This window comes from Archocentrus centrarchus, chromosome 18 (assembly GCF_007364275.1).
Source record: "Archocentrus centrarchus isolate MPI-CPG fArcCen1 chromosome 18, fArcCen1, whole genome shotgun sequence".
Lineage (NCBI taxonomy): Eukaryota > Metazoa > Chordata > Actinopteri > Cichliformes > Cichlidae > Archocentrus > Archocentrus centrarchus.
The window spans coordinates 18,768,952-18,789,872 of NC_044363.1; the positions used below are offsets into that span (position 1 = coordinate 18,768,952).

General features: G+C 40.4%; 2 protein-coding genes and 2 non-coding genes across 6 annotated transcripts; 3 read left to right on the forward strand and 1 right to left on the reverse strand.

The window, feature by feature from the left end:
• The first annotated feature begins 1,018 nt into the window (after nucleotides 1-1,018).
• Nucleotides 1,019-3,983, forward strand: LOC115796962 (interleukin-8-like). The gene is made up of 3 exons (XM_030753461.1): nucleotides 1,019-1,149; nucleotides 2,199-2,334; nucleotides 3,387-3,983. Exons 1-3 carry the CDS (start codon nucleotides 1,098-1,100, stop codon nucleotides 3,505-3,507), a joined length of 309 nt encoding a protein of 102 aa, XP_030609321.1. The 5' UTR covers nucleotides 1,019-1,097; the 3' UTR covers nucleotides 3,508-3,983.
• Nucleotides 3,984-7,572: 3,589 nt separating this feature from the next.
• LOC115796954 (tRNA methyltransferase 10 homolog B-like) lies at nucleotides 7,573-14,578 on the reverse strand. Of its 3 annotated transcripts, none has more exons than XM_030753452.1 (9): nucleotides 14,514-14,577; nucleotides 14,186-14,349; nucleotides 12,683-12,791; nucleotides 12,445-12,578; nucleotides 12,136-12,288; nucleotides 11,760-11,838; nucleotides 8,463-8,530; nucleotides 8,161-8,284; nucleotides 7,573-8,080 (listed from the first exon to the last, which is right to left on the reverse strand). In XM_030753452.1, exons 2-9 carry the CDS (start codon nucleotides 14,315-14,317, stop codon nucleotides 7,956-7,958), a joined length of 924 nt encoding a protein of 307 aa, XP_030609312.1. In that variant the 5' UTR covers nucleotides 14,318-14,349; nucleotides 14,514-14,577; the 3' UTR covers nucleotides 7,573-7,955. The 3 variants fall into 3 exon arrangements, with proteins under 3 accessions (XP_030609312.1, XP_030609311.1, XP_030609313.1); XM_030753451.1 differs by having other exon boundaries at nucleotides 7,574-8,080; nucleotides 14,552-14,578; XM_030753453.1 differs by having other exon boundaries at nucleotides 7,574-8,080; nucleotides 14,501-14,524.
• A 1,417-nt stretch (nucleotides 14,579-15,995) lies between these two features.
• LOC115797629 (small nucleolar RNA U3) lies at nucleotides 15,996-16,210 on the forward strand. The gene has a single exon (XR_004021440.1). It is a non-coding gene; the product is annotated as a small nucleolar RNA U3 (small nucleolar RNA).
• Nucleotides 16,211-17,743: 1,533 nt separating this feature from the next.
• Nucleotides 17,744-17,958, forward strand: LOC115797631 (small nucleolar RNA U3). The gene has a single exon (XR_004021442.1). It is a non-coding gene; the product is annotated as a small nucleolar RNA U3 (small nucleolar RNA).
• The last annotated feature ends 2,963 nt before the right edge of the window (nucleotides 17,959-20,921 follow it).

Consider the following 20,921-nt stretch of genomic DNA (forward strand, 5'->3'; position numbering starts at 1 on the left):
TGTGGGGAAAATGAATATGGCAAATATGCCAAATTTCTTCATTTTAAAACATTACACTGTGCTGTATTTTTACCAAATGTTTTTGCAGTGTAATGTGAACAAACCGCTGTATGTGAAAACAGACCACAGAGAGAAACCTGGGAAGAAAAAGGGCACTTTCAACTTAAATAATACTTTAAAACTTTAAATCTTAAATGTATATGCACCTTTTTGGCCCTCCAAAAGGTTGACATAGTTACCTCAAGGTCCAATAATGAGCCCTAGGATACACATTTGAGTAGCTACACAGGTGTTTACCCTGTAGAGACAGAAGCTGACTTTTCACACAACGCTGTTTCTGAGCTACAACTTTCATATATGAGTGCACATGAGAGTCACTGCTCACACAGAAATACACATTAGTGCTGTGGAGTTGCACAAAGTTACGCAGTCCAAATAAAACACTTTCATCCATCATGATTACATATGAGAAAACACCAGCAATCTTGTTTAAATGTTGATTCCATTGTAGGCCTACACCCAGAAAATACCCAGAAAAAAAGTACTATTTATACAAGGCCTCAGAATTAAAATTAACAACAATTAATAGAAAAGAAAATCTGTCTCTGTGTTTGTACTACAGCTTAGATTGTTTACAGAACTCTGTCTGCTGATCTTTTTCCTCTTTCACAGTGTGAAGGGAGAGCACAGAGTTTACACACAGTTTTGTGGCAAGCAGAAGAGACTTGAGGGTTTTGGCTGGACACTCAGACATACATGCACAATCTGTGTGATTCATTTCTGGGACGACTGACCGCGGCGAGCCTGCCGTCTAACCTCAGTCGGGCCTCTGGTCGTACCCTGAACCCACCATCCCATGACTGCCTTCTGCTGCACATGTGAATACAACAAAGTGAAACCAACATGCACAATCGCACATACACCTCTGTGTTTTTTTAAAAAAAAAAAAAAACTCCTAATGCAGAAGTTCATGCGAAGCACATGATCAGTGTATGTATAAATATTTGCAGTGCAGATGTATGAAAACAGTCAAACAGCTCTAACACATCAGTCTGTGTTTAACAACTGAGCAAGCAGCCGCCGGAACCAGAAACAAGATGAAGCTCTGCATGCTGGTGATGCTCGGGACCCTGTTCGTCCTCAGTGACGGTAAGAACTGCACTGCGTAAATGGTTTCTGTGTGAATAAACATTTCCGTTTAGTCAGATGTGACAGTTTGAGGTTGTGAAATAGTAAATACCTGTTTGACTACAGTAGATGGAATGTGGCCTTTGAAAATATAAACCAGTGGATGCGTTGCAGCTGTAGGGAGAATCTCAGCTATGAGGGGCACTGGACTTTTTTACCTAGGGTGTAAAAACAGCATTGGAATATGTTAAGGAAATGTTTCTGGATGCGGTAAATCTCAATTATTTTCACTACAAATTAAAATTGCAAATCCTGCATGACTATAAGGTAACAAAAAATGATCTGATTACCTACTAGAAAGGTTCAAATCTGCAAGTTAAACTAAAACAGAAACCAGTTACAGTTTTTATTAAAGGTGTAACTAATGGAAAACTTCACTGTGTGCATGCAAGTAGTGTATTTGTGTCACACTTTTAGCATGATTGTCACCTGACTGATGGTATTTCGTCTGATTCTTTAGTAAGAATGGAGAACCAACTTTGTAAGAGTATTTTACAAGCAGGAAGATGACTGGAAGAGAAAAAAAGAGAAGCCCTTTTCTCAAGAAAGTCAAAATGCTACCATGAGAGGCTGTGATGAAACAGCTGCTGTGAGCTGATCAGCTTTCCAGCCCACTGAGTCAGCAGCCAAGCGAACTTTGGCAAAAGCTGGCTTCCGCCAGCATGAGACAACAATGCTGGTTTCTCTGGAAAATAAAATAGCTGAGGTTGCGTCAGCCAAATAACATCTCAAAACTAAAAGCTTGCCCTCACGTGAGTTTCGCTCTGCTCTCTGCATTAGTTGCTTTGCTAAGATATCCAAAGAAAACAAGATTTTTGTTGGTGCTGGAAAATGATACAAGCTCAAAAACACCAACCAGCACACTGAAAACATTTGCATGCTCTGATCTTTGAAGTACACACAAAGTTTCTGTTCAGGAGTGATTGGCGAGAAAGAAAACGTGAAGCTGTTTGCTGTTCTGTTTAAACTGCTGAGATTCTGCATTCAGACTGAGCGTCTGTTGATGACAGGTATGCCGCCAATCAGCCGGGACTACAACACCCACTGTCGGTGCCTGCAGGTGGAGTCGAGGATCATCCCACCAGACAACCTGAGGAGCATCAAACTCATCCCTGAGGGGCCTCACTGCAGGGAAACAGAAATCATGTAAGTGATGTTATCACAGTTACCGGAGGATGACACTGCAGTGTCGGGGGGGGGGGGGGGTCTGCAGCTGCACAAATAACAAATGCATTCCTGGATTATTCATTCAAGTTCAACAAACAAACAAAATCTAATCTTCATAATAAATGGGATAAAAGATTTAGATGGTAGATTATTAAAAACATTGTTGCTGGATCCAGCAAATGCTTTCCTTTCTTTATGTTTTTTTTGTTAATCGGTTAATAAATGAAAGGACAAAACTATTATAGTTACATGGATTTTATCTACTGCCTCTTTCACCCTCTTTCTGTGGCTGTTTTCCCTGATTTAAGGACATTATTTCCAATTTTTTTGGTTTATTTGTTTAAATCCAACTGGGAGTATAATCGCTGTTAAATACGCTTCCCAAATGTATCTCAAAAAAACAACACCCTAGTTCATCAAGATTTTTTAATCCAATTAAATCACCCTTCTCCACTTCTCAGCAATCAGTATTATTTGGAAATAACACAGCGATAACACACTGATTTATCAGCACGACAGATATTTGGCTGGAATTAAACTCACACACAGTTCTGGCATCCACCTAAATAGATCTGCATGAAGTTACAGTAAAAGCCCTCTTGGACTTTTATGGTATTGCAGTCAGTTCACAAGAAACCCTCAGGATTAGACACATGAGAAACATTTAAACACTCGAAGTTTTGCAAATATTCACATCAACTTGACCCAAAGCTTCTTTTTTTTTTTTCTGGTAACAGTTTTGCTTTCCTCAGAACTGTGCTTTGTTTGGTTTGTTTTTTTAAATTTTTTATCAGAATCCAAACTAAACTTGGTGGTCTTTAATCTCAAATAGATTTCTCATGGATTTTTATCTAATGCTTTTCTTAGAACATTCAGCCCTTGCAGTTGCAGTTAAATTGTTATGTGGGGGGAATAAAATAAAATGACTCAGATGCTGGTTTGCAGGTCAAAAATATCACAAAGCGATGGATATGTTGTAGAACTCCTTACCTAAGCATTTCTAACTAATTATTGTAAATCTCTTTAATAAGAGCCGGACTGGTGAGCGGAGCGAAGGTTTGTCTGAACCCTGATTCCTCCTGGGTGAAGAAGCTTGTCAACTTTGTTCTTGAGAAACAACAGGCAGGAGCAGCCTCCAAGAATCAGGCATAAATCCTGCAGTTCTCTGGAAGTATGACCACTGAGCTGCACTGTTTAATGAATAACTGATGATAACATTCAATCCACATGGCTCATTTAAATAACCCCCTTTTTAACACTCCTGTCCAGTTGTTTCATAATTTTTTGCTGTTGTTGCCTTTTTGTTATTACATTCTTTTATTTCTACTGATTTTTTAAATGCTGAATGTTTTATACTCATTTCTTGGAAATATTCTCGATGTTGTTGAAATGTGAGAACAAAAAAAAAAACACCAGACAAATGATTGTATGAGCTTTTGAAAGCAGATACTGAACGTAGCCTTAAAATGTAGCACTGTAACATGTAACATCAACACTTTATTTGTGTTTTATACTTCTTTTGGTGAATCTTCTCCTTCAGCAGCAACAAATGATCAATGCTCAGTTAAGAAGGACCTCAATCAAAAACCGGTTATTGCATAATGTAAAATGTAATAATGAGCTGCACAGAAAATAAAAATGATTAAAAAGTAAATGTGTGTTTATTTTCCAATCCAGTATTAGCGCTAAAAACCTGCGAAATTCTTGACGCAATGACTTCCTCGATTAAAGTCTCTGTCAAAGTCATGTGCGTACAGCCTTGTTGTATCTGTTATGAACTCTCTTAATGTCAGAAGATTTCAGAACAGCAGGAGAAAACTGCATTTTCAGGGCGCATTTGAAAGTATTTCAATATTAAAACTTTGAATATACAGCAAATGTCAAACCCTCGGGGTAATTAGCACCAAATAAAACAATCACTTAAGTTTAGCTTAAAGACTGTGTTGCTCTACAAGAACTAAAATGCACCAAAACCCACAATTTTATAAGTGTATTATGGTTAAACACATTAGCGTTTTACTTATAATAAAAAGAAAAATAAAAAAATTGGGAGGAGTGCTCATAATTCAAAGATGAATCCTTGAAGCAAGCAGGCTGGCTGGAGTTGGAAAGCCTGTTTATTTTCCCTTCAATGGTGCCACATTTTTAAAGCAAATGTATTTGTGGGTTGAGCAGCAGAGTTGAGTATGTGAGCTGTACCCATGAGAAACTTGCCAAATGTTCTCTGTCAGTGCCAAACAGCTTATTCTGCTGTTGACTCTTGCTTGGTGTTGTTTATTGGATTGGATGATGGAAGTCTGAAGAAACAAGACGAGATGGCAATGTAACAGTTTATTCATGTAACAAACAGAGGCCTCAGTAGCATGTGGAAGAACCAACCATAGCCACAACAGCATTGCACCGCCTCCTCATGCTGGTCACCAGCTCGGTCACCACTGCTGTGGGATGGCATCCCATTCTTCACCCAGCATTTGTTGTAAGTCAGCCTATGTGGTTTTGTTGGTCACTCAGGTCTGAACAAGCTGATCCCACAAATGTTCATTTGAGTTTCATTGGTCCAACCCACATACCCAACTCTGTTGTTCAACCCACAAATACATTTTCCTTACAAATGTGGCACCATTTAAGGGGGAATAAACAGGCTTTCCCAAGAAGCATTGTTACAACAAAGAAATTATCAACCAAACACAAATATCCTTTTTGTGCCAAGTTTGTTTTACTATTAAAAGTTCATCCATCCATTTTCTTCTGCTTATTCGGGTTCTCGTTGTGGTGCACCAGCCTACGCGGAGAGGCCCACTCTGCCCTCTCCCCAGCCACTTCCTCCCACTTATCTGAGGTAACACCGAGCCGTTCCCAGGTTAGGCAAGAGCTCTCCAGCATGTCCTGGGTCTGCCCCTGGGCCTCCTCCCATTAGGACATGCCCAGAACAAGTGATCAAATGACTGTGCTCCTCAGCCAATCTCCAAAAAGGGCAGCCACTCTTCAGAGGAAGCTCATTTCTGCTGCTTGTAACCACAATCTCGTCCTTTCGGTCACTACCCAAAGCTTGCGACCATAGGTGAGGGCAGGAGCCTAGATCAGCCAGCAAATCAGCAGCTTTGCTTTTATGCTCAACTCTCTCTTCACCATGACAGACCAGCAACTCGACCCTGACCCGGAGTAGGCACTCCACCCTTTTTCGGCTTAGGACCATGGCCTATTTACATTATACATGCTTCCCTTAGGCAGTATTATTAGAAAGCATTTCATCAAATTTCATTGTTATGCAGATGATACTCAGCTTTACCTATCAATGAAGCCAGATGACACACATCAATTAGTTAAACTGCAGGAATGTCTTAAAGATATTAAGGCCTGGACGACCTCTAATTTCCTGCTTCTAAATTCAGATAAAACTGAAATTCTTGTACTTGGCCCCACAAATCTTAGAAACATGGTGTCTAACCAGATACTCTGGATGGCATTACTTTGGCCTCTAGTAACACTGTGAGAAATCTTGGAGTCATTTTTGACCAGGATATGTCCTTCAATGCACATATTAAACAAATATGTAGGACTGCTTTTTTACATTTGTGCAATATTTCTAAAATTAGAAACATCCTTTCTCAGAGTGATGCTGAAAAGCTAATTCATGCATTTATTACTTCTAGGCTGGACTATTGTAATTCAATATTATCAGGCTGTCCTAAAAGCTCCATGAAAAGCCTTCAGCTGATCCAAAATGCTGCAGCTAGAGTACTGACAGGGACTAGAAAGAGAGAGCAGATTTCTCCCATATTGGCTTTTCTTCATTGGCTCCCTGTTAAATCTAGAATAGAATTTAAAATCATTCTCCTCAACTACAAGTTCTTGAATAATCAGGCACCATCTTATCTCAAAGACCTCATAGTACCATATCACCCCAACAGAGCACTTCACTCTCAGACTGCTGGCTTACTTGTGGTTCCTAGGATACTTAAGAGTAGAATGGGAGGCAGAGCCTTCAGCTTTCAGGCCCCTCTTCTGTGGAACCAGCTTCCAGCTTGGATTCGGGAGACAGACACCCTCTCTATTTTTAAGATTAGGCTTAAAACTTTCCTTTATGATAAAGCTTATAGTTAAGGCTGGATCAGGTGACCCTGAACCATCCCTTAGTTATACTGCTATAGGCCTAGTCTGCTGGGGGGTTCCCATAATGCACTGTTTCTTTTCATTCACCTTATTTACTTTGTTTATACTCCACTCTGCATTTAATCATTAATTCTTATTAATCTCTAGCTCTCTTCCACAGCGTGTCTTTTTTCTCTCCCCTCAGCCCTCCCCCTCACAGCAGATGACTGCCCCTCCCTGAGCCTGGTTCTGATGGAGGTTTCTTCCTGTTAAAAGGGAGTTTTTCCTTTCCACTGTCGCCAAGTGCTGCGCATAGGGGGGTCATTTTGACTGTTGGGTTTTCTCTATATTATTGTAGGGTCTTTACCCACAATACAAAGCACCGTGAGGCGACTGTTTGTTGTGATTTGGTGCTATATAAATAAAATTATTAAATTGATTCTCATACCTCCTGCTTCACACTTGGTTGTGAACCACTCCTCCTGGCTGGAGGCCACCACCTAATGAAGCCAGCAGGACTGCATCATCTGCTAAAAAGCAGAGACGAGATTCTGAGACCAGCAAGGCGGCAGCCTTCCACCACTTGGCAACGCCCAGAAATTCTGATCATAAAAATTAGAATCAGTGACAAAGGGCAGCTGTTGGGTTTTTTTATGTCATATACAGATACACACTAGAAGAAATGTTGACTATTGTTTTGACTGTGCTGCTTTAAACTGCTTGATCTAGACTGTTTGACTTTTACTCTGTTTTGACTGAATTTGACCTAAAAAAATATTGTTTTATATATATATATATATATATACTCCAGATGACCTTTTCTGTCTACATTTGATTGCATTTTTCAAATGTTTGCTATATATTGTTTTTTATGTTAACTTATTGCTGACAATGCGGACCAAGCTCTCGCTGCAGTTGTAAAGGGACTAAATGGTCCGCAACAACAGGCCAGACACCCCATAATCCTCCAGCACTGCTCACAGGATATTCAGAGGGATGCGGTCAAATGTCCACAAAACACATGTAGACTGGATGAAATCGGATTAGAAAAACCTTTTATTATTATTGTTATTATTATTACTGTCTTATTTTTTAAAAAATCTCTTTATATACATGTAGTTTAAAAACAATATCTTTATAAAGGTTCATATAAAACAGAACTGTTAAAAAATAATGACATTTTTACCACCAAACACTTCAGGATTTGAACATTTTATATAATGCTCATAATGCTGGTGTTCACCAATGCTGACGTTGGCAAATAATCACATGAACTCTAAAAAAAAGTGTAAAAATCTCACAAATGTTCTTGCGTGTTCATACAATTCCCTGAAATCTGTTTAAAGCTAATAAACATCTGTTCCTGTGTTAAAGTGACTGAACAGCAGTTGTCACAGTGTGTCAGCTCCCACCAGCAACATGAACAGTCATGTTCTATTAATGTCCTTCAGCAGGAGCTTCAGTAGTTAAGATGATGTTAAATAATGTCACTGTTCTTTGTGATGATTCTATGTTGCAGGTTGAGGTGGTGAATCACCTGCTGCAACCACATAACCCTTCCCTGGAGGAAACCACGTCTGCAGAGCTTCTGTCCAGCTGCTGCTGTCGCAGAAAGTCAACAAGATGTCAAAAACTGTGGACGGAGGAAAACTTTATTACACCAGAAGGATGTGGAAAAGACCCTTAACTGTCTTCTGGACAAAAAATACTTGCCTTGATTAACGGCCAGGATCTTTGAGTGGAAATTCTTTGTGTTGTTCTTTTTCACCATGCACTCATCTATGGGCAGCCTCGCTGTTTGGACGCTCAGTTCTCGGGCTCTGGAGAGACTCAACTTCTGCAGAGTAGAAAAGGCAACAGAAAGACCAAAACAAACATAAAAACACACTTTACTATACCTGCTGTACAGTAATATTTCCAGACATAAGGCTAAAAAAAATGAAAGCTACTGGGCATGATGCTTAGAGCTGCTACTGCGCAACATCTATGTTACAATCAGTTTTAAAGCAAAGTACCTTCTGGATGCTTTCATCCACAAGACCACCAAGGACGTAAACTTTGTCAGCATCCACTGTTTCCAAAGCTGAGACAAAAGAGGAAAAAAATACGGACTTGATGAATATCAGCAAAATATATCATGTACACACACTCACTGGTCACTTTATTAGTAATACATTGATGGTGTTATGTTGGGCCACCTTTGCTTTAACCCTCATGAACTCATGAAAATTTTGCACCCTCTGGACACCTTTGTGGCAAAAATGTACACGCACATGGATGGAGACCAAACTTTTTCACTGTCCACTCACTGTCAGGACAGGCTGTCAGGACAGGCAGGATCCTCCGTATGCTCTTCACTTTCAGAGGAAAGGTCACAGGTACTCTCAGCAGTGGAGGACTCCAGTGACCATTCCATGTCAGACTCCCCATCGAAGCTTGTGTCTTCTTCAGATGAGTCCTACAGCTTGACGGTAGATAAGGGCTGCAAGACCATTTCTAATGCTTCCTCTGTACTAAAATGTCTCTTCATTTTTCCTCCAGATCTTTCTCCTTCTCTGCTCACTAATGAAATGAGCCCCTCAGCCAAGCTGCTGTTTATCTTTGGCTGTGAACGCAGCCAGGTACGTGTTACGGCCACTGACCTTTGGCCTCTTTTTGAAAGAGAGCTGCTCTCCTTCTCTCTCTCTCTCTCTCCTCCAGATGCTTCCAGCCTGATTGCCAGAAGTGAACGGCATTGCAGTCATTTTGGGAGGCTGCATAAAAGGCTCCAGCTGCCAGTTCTCCTTGCCTTTAGGCCACTGGGCTTTGATGTGTGTGGTTGCTGGACCTTGGGTGGCGTGTTTTGAAAGTGTTTAAGATTACTAGTAGAAAAACCTTGGTATTTGTGTTTTTGGCTCTGCTGTGGTTTCTTTTGTTTTCTTTTGTTTTTGTGGAAGCTTGGTAGAGGTTCTCTGTTTGTTACCTTTTTCTCCTGTTTTGTGGCTAGCCAAGAAGCTAAGCCACTGTCTTTTGTTTTCACCCTAAAGATTAGTATTATATTTCTTACTAGGAAGTGGGGGGGTTTTGTTTGTTATTTTGGCCGTGGAAACCCTGAAGTATGATATGCTTCCTTTGTTCGTTCTTTTGTTCTTATATTGGTTGGTAAATAGTTATTTGTAAATATCTGTAAATAAACCTTTTAAGCATGCGCAAGATCCCATTTCTGGTTTGCCTTTATTGTTGTGTTACGCTCCCTGCAACCCCTAGACACTGCAGGCAAGGGGGGGCTGTAACATGCATAAACATAATTACATTTTTTTTTACATGGCTCCATAATATACTTGGCAAAAATACAAGAATTTCATTCATCAGCCTAAAATGGGAAAATGACAGACTAATGGAATACAGTCAAAATGTCCAATATCACTACTTGTGTTCAAAATGAAATGCTAAGATTACAGAATGCATGATTTTATACTGCAGCTGCAGCGAGATCCAAAACTGTGATTTCAATGGAAGTCTGAGGCATTTTTGGCCACGAAGGTGTCCTGGGGGAGTATCTGGCACTTCATCAAAAAATAAAAATACAATCAATTTTGTTGCTAATCTTTGACATATCCAAGGCTCTAATCACCACCATTGCACCATCCATTTATTATTTGTTATATGAAAAATAATCAATTTTTGGTGTTTTTTTTTTAAACAAAAAATGCAATCATTCATGTAATAAAACTGGCATTTAAAGGGTTAAAATCTTGAAAATGATTGTTTGGTATTTTTGAGTAGGTCTGAAGTTTATTAGGTGATTTATGAAAAAAAAAGCAAAAAAAAAAAAAAAAAAATACTAATGTATGAGGATTTTATAAGTTTTTTGGTGTGTGTACATTTTTGCCATGAAGGTGTCCAGAGAGTGAAAATGTACCCCGAGAGTATGAATGACATGTAAGAGTAAAAGACATTAGATTTCAATAATTTAATGAAAAAGATTTCCTACAAAAAATTCATGCCACTACCTGCAACACAGCAAAAATGAAAAACTAAAGTTTAAAAGAATGTACAAAAATGCTCGAGGAGGGCACGAGGGTTAATTCTTCATAGCACAGATTCAGCAAGCTGCTGGAAACATCTCTCAGAGACTTTGGTCCATGTTGAAATGACAGCATCGCACAGCTGCTGCAGATTTGTTGTCTGCACATCCATGATGTGAATTCCCCATTCTGTGTCATCCCAGCTGTGCTCTGTTGGACTGAGATGTGGTGACTGTGGAGGCCATCTGAAGCTGTGGTGTTTAAATGATGCTCAGTTGGTACTAAGGGGGTCAGAGTGTGCTAAGAGCATATCCCCCAGGTCATTTCACCACCAGCCAGAACCACTGACACAAAGCAGGATGGATCCATGCTTTCATGTTTTTTATGCTAAATTCTGGTCCTAACATCTGAATTTTACAGCAGAAACTGAGACTCATCAGACTAAACAACTTTTTCTAATCTTCACCTGTCCAGTTTTAAGGTGAGCCTGGATGAACTGTAGCCTCAATTTCATGTTCTTTGACAGGCGTGCCCCCCAGAGTGGTGCTCTGCTGCTACAGTATAGCCCATCTGCTTCAAGGTTTGGCCTGTTGTTCAGAGATGCTCTTCTGCATACCTTGGTAGGAACGAGTTATTTGATACTGTTGCCCTCCTGATAGCGCAAAGCAGTCTGGCCATTCTCCTCTGAGCTCAGACACCAACAAGGCATTTTCACCCAGAGAACTGCTGCTCATTGGATATTTTCTCTTTTTCAGACCATTCTCTGTAAACCCTAAAGATGGTTGTGTGGGAAAATCCCAGCAGATCTGCAGTTTCTGAAATACTCAGACCAGCCTGTTGCTTAAATCACCTCTTCCTCATTCTGATGCTCAGTTTGAACTTCAGCAGGTCATGTCTCCATGCCTAAATGCACTGAGTTGCTGCCATGTGATTGGCTGATTAGATACTTATATTAATGAGCAATTGAACTGGTGTGCCTAATAAAGTGGCCGCTAAGTGTGCGTCTCATGTAATATTTCTGTCTCTGTATAGATTTAGTGAAGATATTTTGTGCTTTAAAGCTGTTTTCTATTAATCTCGTCGTATTAAAATTCCATATCATGTGTAATGAATTTTGAAAGTAACATTAATAAAGTGGCAAACAGCAGGAAGATGAGTAGAAGCAGCAGTAAACACAGCAGCCAAATGGTGCCATCTGCTGGACCAACAACGCATTTCAACAGCAAAACAAATGCACATAAATTACATTTACTGAAGCATTTTTGATCTGATTCATATGTTCAGTTAACAAAATATTTTTCAAACCTTCTTCAGCATCTGGAGTGAGGTAGACAACAGTTTCTGGAGGAAACAGGTCCAGACAGCTTTCCTCTGTTATATCCATCTATAAAGAAAAACACAGAGAAAGAAAAATGATCAGCATCTGTTCATAAACGGCTGCGACCATCTTTGGTTCACATTACAGAGAGTGTGAAACAACTGTGAGTGTCCTGTAATCAGTGATGGTCAGTTCCTCCACTTAAAATAATTGTCTTTAAGGTATTTATCAATTCTTTAACTAGAAAAACATCCAAAATTGTAGAGATTTTTTTTTTTTTTTTGCTTGATGATTTTAGAAAAGATGTTCGAGCATCTGACTAGGATGCCTCCTGGGTGAGGTGTTCCAGGCAGCCATAATTACCGTGTAGTTGAGGAAGCCGTCATTCATTCGCACGCACTCTCTGTAGAGACGACTGTCCTCTCTCAGGTCTGTCAGAAACAGGTGAAACGGTCGAGTCGCCTTCTTGTTTGACCCGTAAAGTCGTCTCAACTGGCCGGCCAGTCGGCTAATCTCCTGCAACAATAACACATACACTGCTGAAGGCGAATAAACGTTCTGTAACCACTTTTAATGAAGCAAAAACCTTTTAAAAAGTGTCACTCTTAAAATAAAGGGGTTTTTTTGTAAGTTGAAAACATTGTTTTAAGGTTTTTGCCATCATCCACCAACCTTGTCAGACATGCAGTCCGTCATACTGAGGTCGACACAGACTTTGAGGCCTGTCGACCGAGCCTCAGCTAAACGCTCTTTAGTGATCGCCTTCATGACCCGTTTGGTAAGCTGAGGACGGTCTGTGCTAGCGCCTGGATGACAAAGAAAACACAAAAAGGGACAGGTGCTGTGATTAAACAAGCTGGAGACTTTCACTCTCAGTTGCTGCTTAAGATTCTCTTTGCTGAGTCTTTACCGGACTCCAGCTCACGATTCATCTTCCTCCTCAGCTTTTCTTCCTTCCTCCTGCTCTTCTTTGCAGCCAGCTGCTTCTCCCAGTGTCGCTGCTTCCTCAGCACGTTCCTCTGTTCATTAAACAGACAAATAACTATGAGCCCCGCAGAAGCTCTCACAAGTCTGAAGATATTTTGGGGCACACAATTACAGAACAGTTCATCCTTTCATTTATCGATTAAACAAAAGTGACATTTTGCTGTTAAAAACTAGGCGATCTTCTTCTGTCAGCTACCATCTCAGCTCCCTATCATCCTCCTCTGTCACACCAGCCCTCTGCATGTCCTCCTTCACTACATCCATGAACCTCCTCTGTGGTCTTCCTCTTTTCCACCAGCTCCATCTTCAACATCCTTTGTCCAACATATCCACTCTCCCTCCTCTGCACATGTCCGGACCACCTCAGCCTCGCCTCTCTAACTTTGTCTCCAAACTGCTCATCCTGAGCCGTCCCTCTGATGCACTCATTTATAACCCATCCTGGGCACTCCCAATGAAAACCTGAACATCTTCATCTCTGCCTCGTGTCTTTTAGTCAATGCTGCCATTTGCAAACCACACATCTCGAAAAGTACCGATTGCATATTTGGACACTAATTTAAGATATATGGATGCATAATTTTATGTTTCACCTTAAAACTGACTCAGTTTCATCATGTTTTCTTCATCTGGAGATAGTTTATTAATGCCTGGAATGCTCTGCAGTGGAAGCCAAGAGGCCGAGAGATCGGTGAGATTAATTGGCTGTAACTTCATTATTTTTTGGGCTATTCATGTGGTTTAGGTATCAAAATGTGTCTTTTTTTGCTCTTTTTGTCTACATGGGTTTCAGGTATAAATGGGAAGACAGCATTTGTTTTTAACATACTTACATACATCAAAGCAGGTCTCGCTACCATGTTGTGAACCGGACAGCCACTTAAACTAAAGGAAAACTCATGTACTTATAAATGTTCCCAGTGGATTTTTAAGCTTTGAGATTTCTAAGGTCACAAAACTGTTTGGACTCATGAAAAAGCTGCTCAAACAACTCAAATCATAACACGAATCTGCTTTACATCAAAAAATTAAGAGCAAAGCCACATAGTCACATTTGTGGGTGCAGAAACAAGATTGTCAGGTCATTTTAGATCATGTTCACCTGATGCCTTTATTTTGCAGTTTTGACACCTCTGTATAATAAAAATATCATTTAAAAAATCAGTAATTTGGAGATATTTGTAATGTAGATGATCAAGAAACCCTCATTCATTTGAAAATGTTATTAATAACATATAAAGCCCTGGACACTCAGGTGATCACGGATCTTTGTGTGGTTTTATCCAAACTGTGAAGCACGTTGCGTTTTAAACACTACTACACAAGTTGTATTATTATTATTACTACTGCGTATTCATTGAACAGTGATTTTTTTTATGTAGATTTTGCACCTTGTTTATGCGGAAGATTCAGTAAACAAACTTACAGAACAGGGCAAATCTTCTCTCCCGGGCTTGGGGTGCACAGCGTCAATCTCCACGTCGATGTGAAGCAGCTCCAGGAGCTCTGCAGCTCCATCCAGCCGCGATTCACACGTTTCCGGCCCGGTTTGAGCCATCTCAGTCTGCCTGCTGGCTCCGCAGGTATCCCCTGCGAATAAAAACAAAGAACACCGTGTAAACGTCCACGCGTGTGTCTTGTGCTGTGGTACAGCTTGAGGTAGTGGAAGACTTTTTAAAAAGAGGTAGGTGTGTGTGTGTGTGCGTGTGCGCGTGCGCCCCGTAACGGTGCAAACACAAACCCCCGACTGACACCTGAAAAGCTCAGTAAACGCAGACAGAGGAGGACATACCCAGACACATGCCTGTGCTGGAAACGAGTCGCCTCCGCTTAAATGAACACGTGAGCGGCGCGCGTGAATGACGTAACGTAAACAAAGTAGAAGAGGCGGGGCAAAGAGATGAATAAATTAGGATTAATGAAATAAAACACTAAATAAAACAAAGATTCCTGAAAGTCTGTTTGTGTAAATGAGCTGCATCAAAAGGCCTTTGTATTCAAAAGCTGCTAACACCGTTGCCACCTGACCACCATTAGTGCTGTCACTGCATTAAAAAACAACACTAAATGCCATCTTCAACTTTTTTGATTTGGAAATTACATCAAATAATGAACAATTTCATCAAATAATGCCCCCCCCCCCCATGTGAATACTTCGGGGGTTTCCATGAAGCTGTGGAGTGTGATGTTTTAGACTCGTTAAATATACCAGAGTGATTCTTCATACTGGGACTGACTCCAGAAATTTCTTCAGGTGGACCAGCTAATGTAAATCTAGCAGCTAGCCCATATCCTACTCACTAAAACCTGCATCCAAGCAGTCACTGCAATTCACTGCACAGCTTAACATTATTACTGCCCATTTTAAAACATTTTTGTATAGTTACTAAAAATGACTCAAGTGTTTAAAATTACATGCCTTTAAATAAATCACCTAACATACTTTTACAAAATTACTCCTATTTTGTTTGATGGCTGCCTGTAATAAAGTGTTTTTCTCTGTTGTGGTTGTGTTTACCTGGCAGCTGCCACAGAATTTCTGAAAGAATCATTACAAATAAAAGGATAATTAAAAATGAAAGCGAGAGCATCTCTATATCTCTGAGCACTGTGCTGTTGTGGCATAAAGTTGTAAGCGTGTTCTACATATTTTACCAAAATAAATCAACCCTTTAAAATAGTAAAAAGAAAAGAAAAGAAAAGAAAATACAGTCGGCTCGTCACGATGGTAGGAGCAGTTGTTTGGAGTCGGTACACAAAAATCGACGCACAAGCGTCCGTTGCTAGCTAGTTGTTTTAATCAGAAAACTGAATAAAATCCCTTTTTTCTTTATTTTTATTATTTTATCTCTCATTGTGTTGCAGCACGTGATAGCAGAATCCAGTCACACTGTGCATGTGGCAGATTTCTCTAAAACTCTGCTATACATTTGCGGGTTAGTCTTCTGTTGTTGTTAGCACCTGAGGCTAACACGTTGCCGTGCGGCATCACATCTGCCAATGAAAGACGCAGAGGAGGGGGGCATGGCGCCAGAGTGTATTGTGGGTACTCCAGATGACGGATTTATATTATTTTACGGTTCTCAGCCCGGTATAGTCGCTGTCCGGGGGCCTGGACCAATGTGCGCGGCTGTGAACCCAGTAAGCACAAACAGCAGGTAGCGTTTGCTGACAGCACCGTGACTGAGAGCGGCAGCGTCCCTGTAGTAATAGCTGAGAAAGCGACTAAACTCGTTAAGACTATACTTTCAGGGATCATTTCTATAGTTTCTAACTTGAGAAATGCGTTTCTAAAGTGTTGGTCTCGCTAACCACGATGAAGAGGTGCTGATACTTTTTCCTGAGCGCGAAGCGGGCGCAGAGACTTGATTTATATCTTACGCTCTGTGCTTTTGATGACCGTTCACTGTTTCTCCGGAAATAGCGAGGGAAGGAGTATGATCAGAGTGGTTACGCCGAAGTGTTGAATAATATGTAGATACCAAGTACTGAGTTATTGACGATTTTAATTCATCATGCGCGTTGCATCTTGATGCTTCAGTTAAATTACAAGTGTAGGATGATTAATTTTTATTGTATATTTACAGATCGTTGTGTTCAATCTGTGTTAATGTCATGCAGGTTGTTTTTGATTGATAGAGATCGCTTTCTGTTTGTACATATGTTTAATAAAGTTATTGGAAAAATACCTTTTATATACAAAAGGTAAAAATATAAAGTAACAAATAAGTAAACTATATAAAATAAAGTTCCTTGTTCATTATCAGTGACGTCCTGACTAAAAAACCTCCCTGACTGTGGTGCTGGCAGTAATTTTATTCACCGAGGTGATCTGAGGCAGGGATTGTGTCTCTGCACCATTTGCAACTAAAAACAGTCAACTTTGTTGTACAACGTAAGAGTGCTCAAGTATAATAATCAATAATCCAGAATCAGAATCAGAAGCTTTTATTGCCATATGGGTGAACAGGTTCACAACATTAGGAAACTGCTGCGGTACTTCGTGCTTACATAAGAACAAATAAGTATAAAAACTATAACACAATATTTCAAAACATACAGTACAGTAATCATTTAGTGCAAAGCAGAAACCAGGTGAATGCTAAAGTGACATAATAAAGTGACTGTAAAGATAACAGAATGTAAACTATAGTCCGGGAATATGTACGCAAACAATTAAAATGGAAACACTGATACAAGCATAACATTAAAATGTCATTAATAACCCTCTGAGAAAGTGGAAAAATAAACTCGAATCAAAGTTTGAATTAAAATGTTTCCATATTGTTTATTTGTATTTAAACATCTGCACTGGAAACAACAAAGACAATAAGCTCGCATGTTAAAAACATATTTAAGATGTTTAGCAGTCATGTGATACCTCAATACTTGCTGTAAAGCCTTTTAATATGGATGTTATTAGTATCAATGCAATAAGAGAAGAAGGCCTTCGGTTCACACTCATAATTTTACAATAATTAGAAACAAAAAAGGTCAAAGAAATACTTACAAACATAAAACAGATTTACAGCTCATTAACGTGCATTAAAATTATGATGTAATGGGAGAGAAACAAGCAAAACACGCTGAGCAATTCTTTCTGCAGAAAACATAAACTCAGGCTATCAGGATCATTGCTTTGAATGAAAAATCTGCTCCTTTTCATTCACAGTGGCTTCAAGTTTTTAAGTTCCTTTAAAGAGAAAAAGATAGAAACAGCTAAAGAGCTGCTGTTAAGATTTTAGAGCTGTGGCTGAATTTGGATTCCCATTGTGCCGCCAGAGTGCATTGTGGGTACTCCAGATTACGGATTTATATAATTTTACGGTTCTCAGCCCGGTATAGTCGCTGTCCGGGGGCCTGGACCGATGTGCGCGGCTGTGAACCCAGTAAGCACAAACAGCAGGTAGCGTTTGCTGACAGCACCGTGACTGAGAGCGGCAGCGTCCCTGTAGTAATAGCTGAGAAAGCGACTAGACTCGTTAAGACTATACTTTCAGGGATCATTTCTATAGTTTCTAACTTGAGAAATGCGTTTCTAAAGTGTTGGTCTCGCTAACCACGATGATGAGGTGCTGGTACTTTTTCCTGAGCGCGAAGCGGGCGCAGAGACTTGATGTCTATCTTACGCTCTGTGCTTTTGATGACCGTTCACTGTTTCTCCGGAAATAGCGAGGGAAGGAGTATGATCAGAGTGGTTACGCAATGGTGTCAAATGGTAAAGTAGTAAATACTGAAACACGTGGCCCAGACTGTCATGGTGAGTGATCTCCTCAAGAGCGCCATCAAATGGACAATAAATGTAAAACAATAGGAGCAATAATAATCACGTGATGGTTTTGGTGCGTGAAGCTTTGATCTGAATAAATGAATGAATGATTGTGATGCCATCCATTCTCTCCCAGTTATTCCTGCCAAAGGGGGGCTGGAGCCTATCCCAGCTGTCATAGGGCGAAAGGTTGGGTACACCCTGCACAGGAAAAAAAATTATGCACTTATTAATATGGTGTCTGTCTTTATGATGCAATGGTTGGGTAAAGAGGAAAAGCGGAAACAAATTGGGGAGCGAGTTGTGATATCGATGTAATTGTTTTACTTGGTTTGTAGCTGTGCTTATGTCACTAGGGACGTTTTGCGGGTGTGTTTTGGATCAAGCAGGAACCACATGTCAGCTTAACCAATGAACAGCGTCAGTGAGCAGCATGTAGGCTGGTACTGCGTCGGGCTGCGTTCAGGGACAGTCGGAAATTACAATTTTCCTGGCAAATCTTTGCCGATCTCATAAGTATTTTTAAATTACCATTTCCAGTGGGGTGGCAGTAGGGGTGGCAAGGGCTCTGTTGGGGGTGGCAAATGCCACCCCTCTGGCTCCGCCACTGCATCGGGAGGTTTCCCGAACGGCCGGTCGTTTCCAGGCCGAACCGGCCGGTGATCAGAATTTTTTATTTTTACCCAATTAAGCACAGCAGCTCTCACCGCTGCAGCTCTCGCGGCCACAGATGCAGTCTGCACCTGCAAATAAAGTTCTCTTGTCTTAAAATCACGGTTTGTCCGTTGTACGATCGGATAAAAGGCCTCTCCAAACCCAGCTCCCGGGCTGAATTTTAACCCCAGCCCGCCCCTGCACAGGTGTCACAGTTTCACATGTTCTGGAAAGTTTCTTGAATATGTTTTTAATTCAAAAAGTGTATTTAATAGCCAAACTATATGATTTTCCAAATGTGTGCGCAGTAACAGATCCTCTCTGTGGGGATGTAAATGTCCTGACCAAGAATAATTCAGGATTAACAACATGAAATGTTGATAGCAGAAACTTCCTGCCTTATAGCTCTCAGAAGTTGACATTAGGTTTGCAAACACGTTTTCACATGTGTGTAGAGGTCTTTGTGGATAAAGAGATTTTTCTGTAGAACAAGCATTTACTAACTTTTCTTTTCTCTCCTGTACATATGCAGGAGTTTGCATTTGACTCCATGGCAGTGAAACTGGCTCATGTGTGCTAACTGTGAGAGGACTCCTGTTACTCTGCACAGGAAAAAGGGTCAATGTGTTTTTAAAACCTTTGTTTTACCAGGTAAAATGTCTGAAAACCAGTTCTCATTTACAAAACATGCCCTGGCCAAGAGGCCCGATATTATTTCCCATCAACCGTCAAACCCGGCAGGATTTGTTCATAAACATATTGAGTCATGAGGTTCATTATATACCTTCTCTGAGTTTAGAAAAGACTTGATACTGCACATCAACAAATCCAGTGACCCTTGGTTTCTTTCACTATTAAAACTGTCACATCTCAGCACTCAAAGCCAAAAACAGAGTTGACCCATGTGTCCATGAAGGCTGCTGCACCTATCAACAGCTCTGAAATTCCCCCTTTGTGTTTTTAAGAGTGATGTTGCTCTGTCTCTAAAGAAAAGTTAAACAAACATTTCTAAAAGGAAGTAAAGAGGGCGTGGTTTATGGCTCTTTATCACCTGCAGCACCATGCAGCACTTGGATGGTGGAATTTTTACAAGATGAGGTTGTTACCTCATCCCACCCAACCCCCCAACCTGCAGGGCCCAAGTGTCTGAAAGCTAATCCTCACAGCTGTCTGTCCCACCAAGCACCCTGTGCAGGAGCAGTAGTAGCCGTCGGAGTACCAGTGTTGTGTGTCCAAGAAAAAACACAGACAAGGACTAGCTCTTATAGAGTGCTTTTCTACTCAAAGTGTTTGTACAACATCTTTGCATTCACCCATTCATATAAGCACTTCCATGTGTATCTAAGCTATGTGCTTACTGTCTAGCATTCACACACACATTCATACTCCAATGCTTGCGTCGGAGAGCAACTTGGGGTTCAGTATCTAGCCCAAGGATACTTTGGCATGCAGCCCTGACCAGCCAGGAATCAAACCACTAACCTTCCAATTAGTATGTGACCTGCTCTACCTCCGGAGCCACAGTCACCCCCTGTGGTGGTGCATTTATTCAAGTATATCGGTATACGGTGGGTTTACAGACACAGAGGGTGGGTGTGAGTAGATAACCCAACCCAGGGCCATCTATAAGAACGTTGTTTATACAGGAGACTACAAGGAAGAGTGGGTGTAAAACAGGCGTTGTTTTGCCCTCATCTGACATCTGACAATAAATTCATTAATATTCATTGACATGTATGTTTGATTCATAGTAACTGTAAAATAAATGATTACTAAGCATTATGTTGGAAATATGGACGAAAACCACTAATAAAATGAAAGATTTTTACATCATTTATGTATGAAAATATAACATTTTCTAATACCTACAGTGTAAAAGATTCACTGTTTGAAGAGGTTCTCAATGTTCGCTGGTATTCCTCTACTTCAGCAGATCTATGAACCCAGCAACCCATGTGCAACTGCAATACTTTATTTAACTTAATTTCAGAATGCACTTACAACTGCTGCAGGATCTGAAAATACGTGGATAATTTACTCAGTCATACCTCTTGATGGTTACCATGAAAGGAATAAAAACAATTAAAAACAGTGGTAAACGTGTGATAATTGTACACCTACAAATCTTTAATGATTAAAGGCTTTCCTTGGTGTTTAGGATCATTGCAGAGTTCATGTTTTCATAGTTATCTCCTTCTCCAGTCTGTGGGATTTTGAATTTGCTTAGAGTGCATTTTGA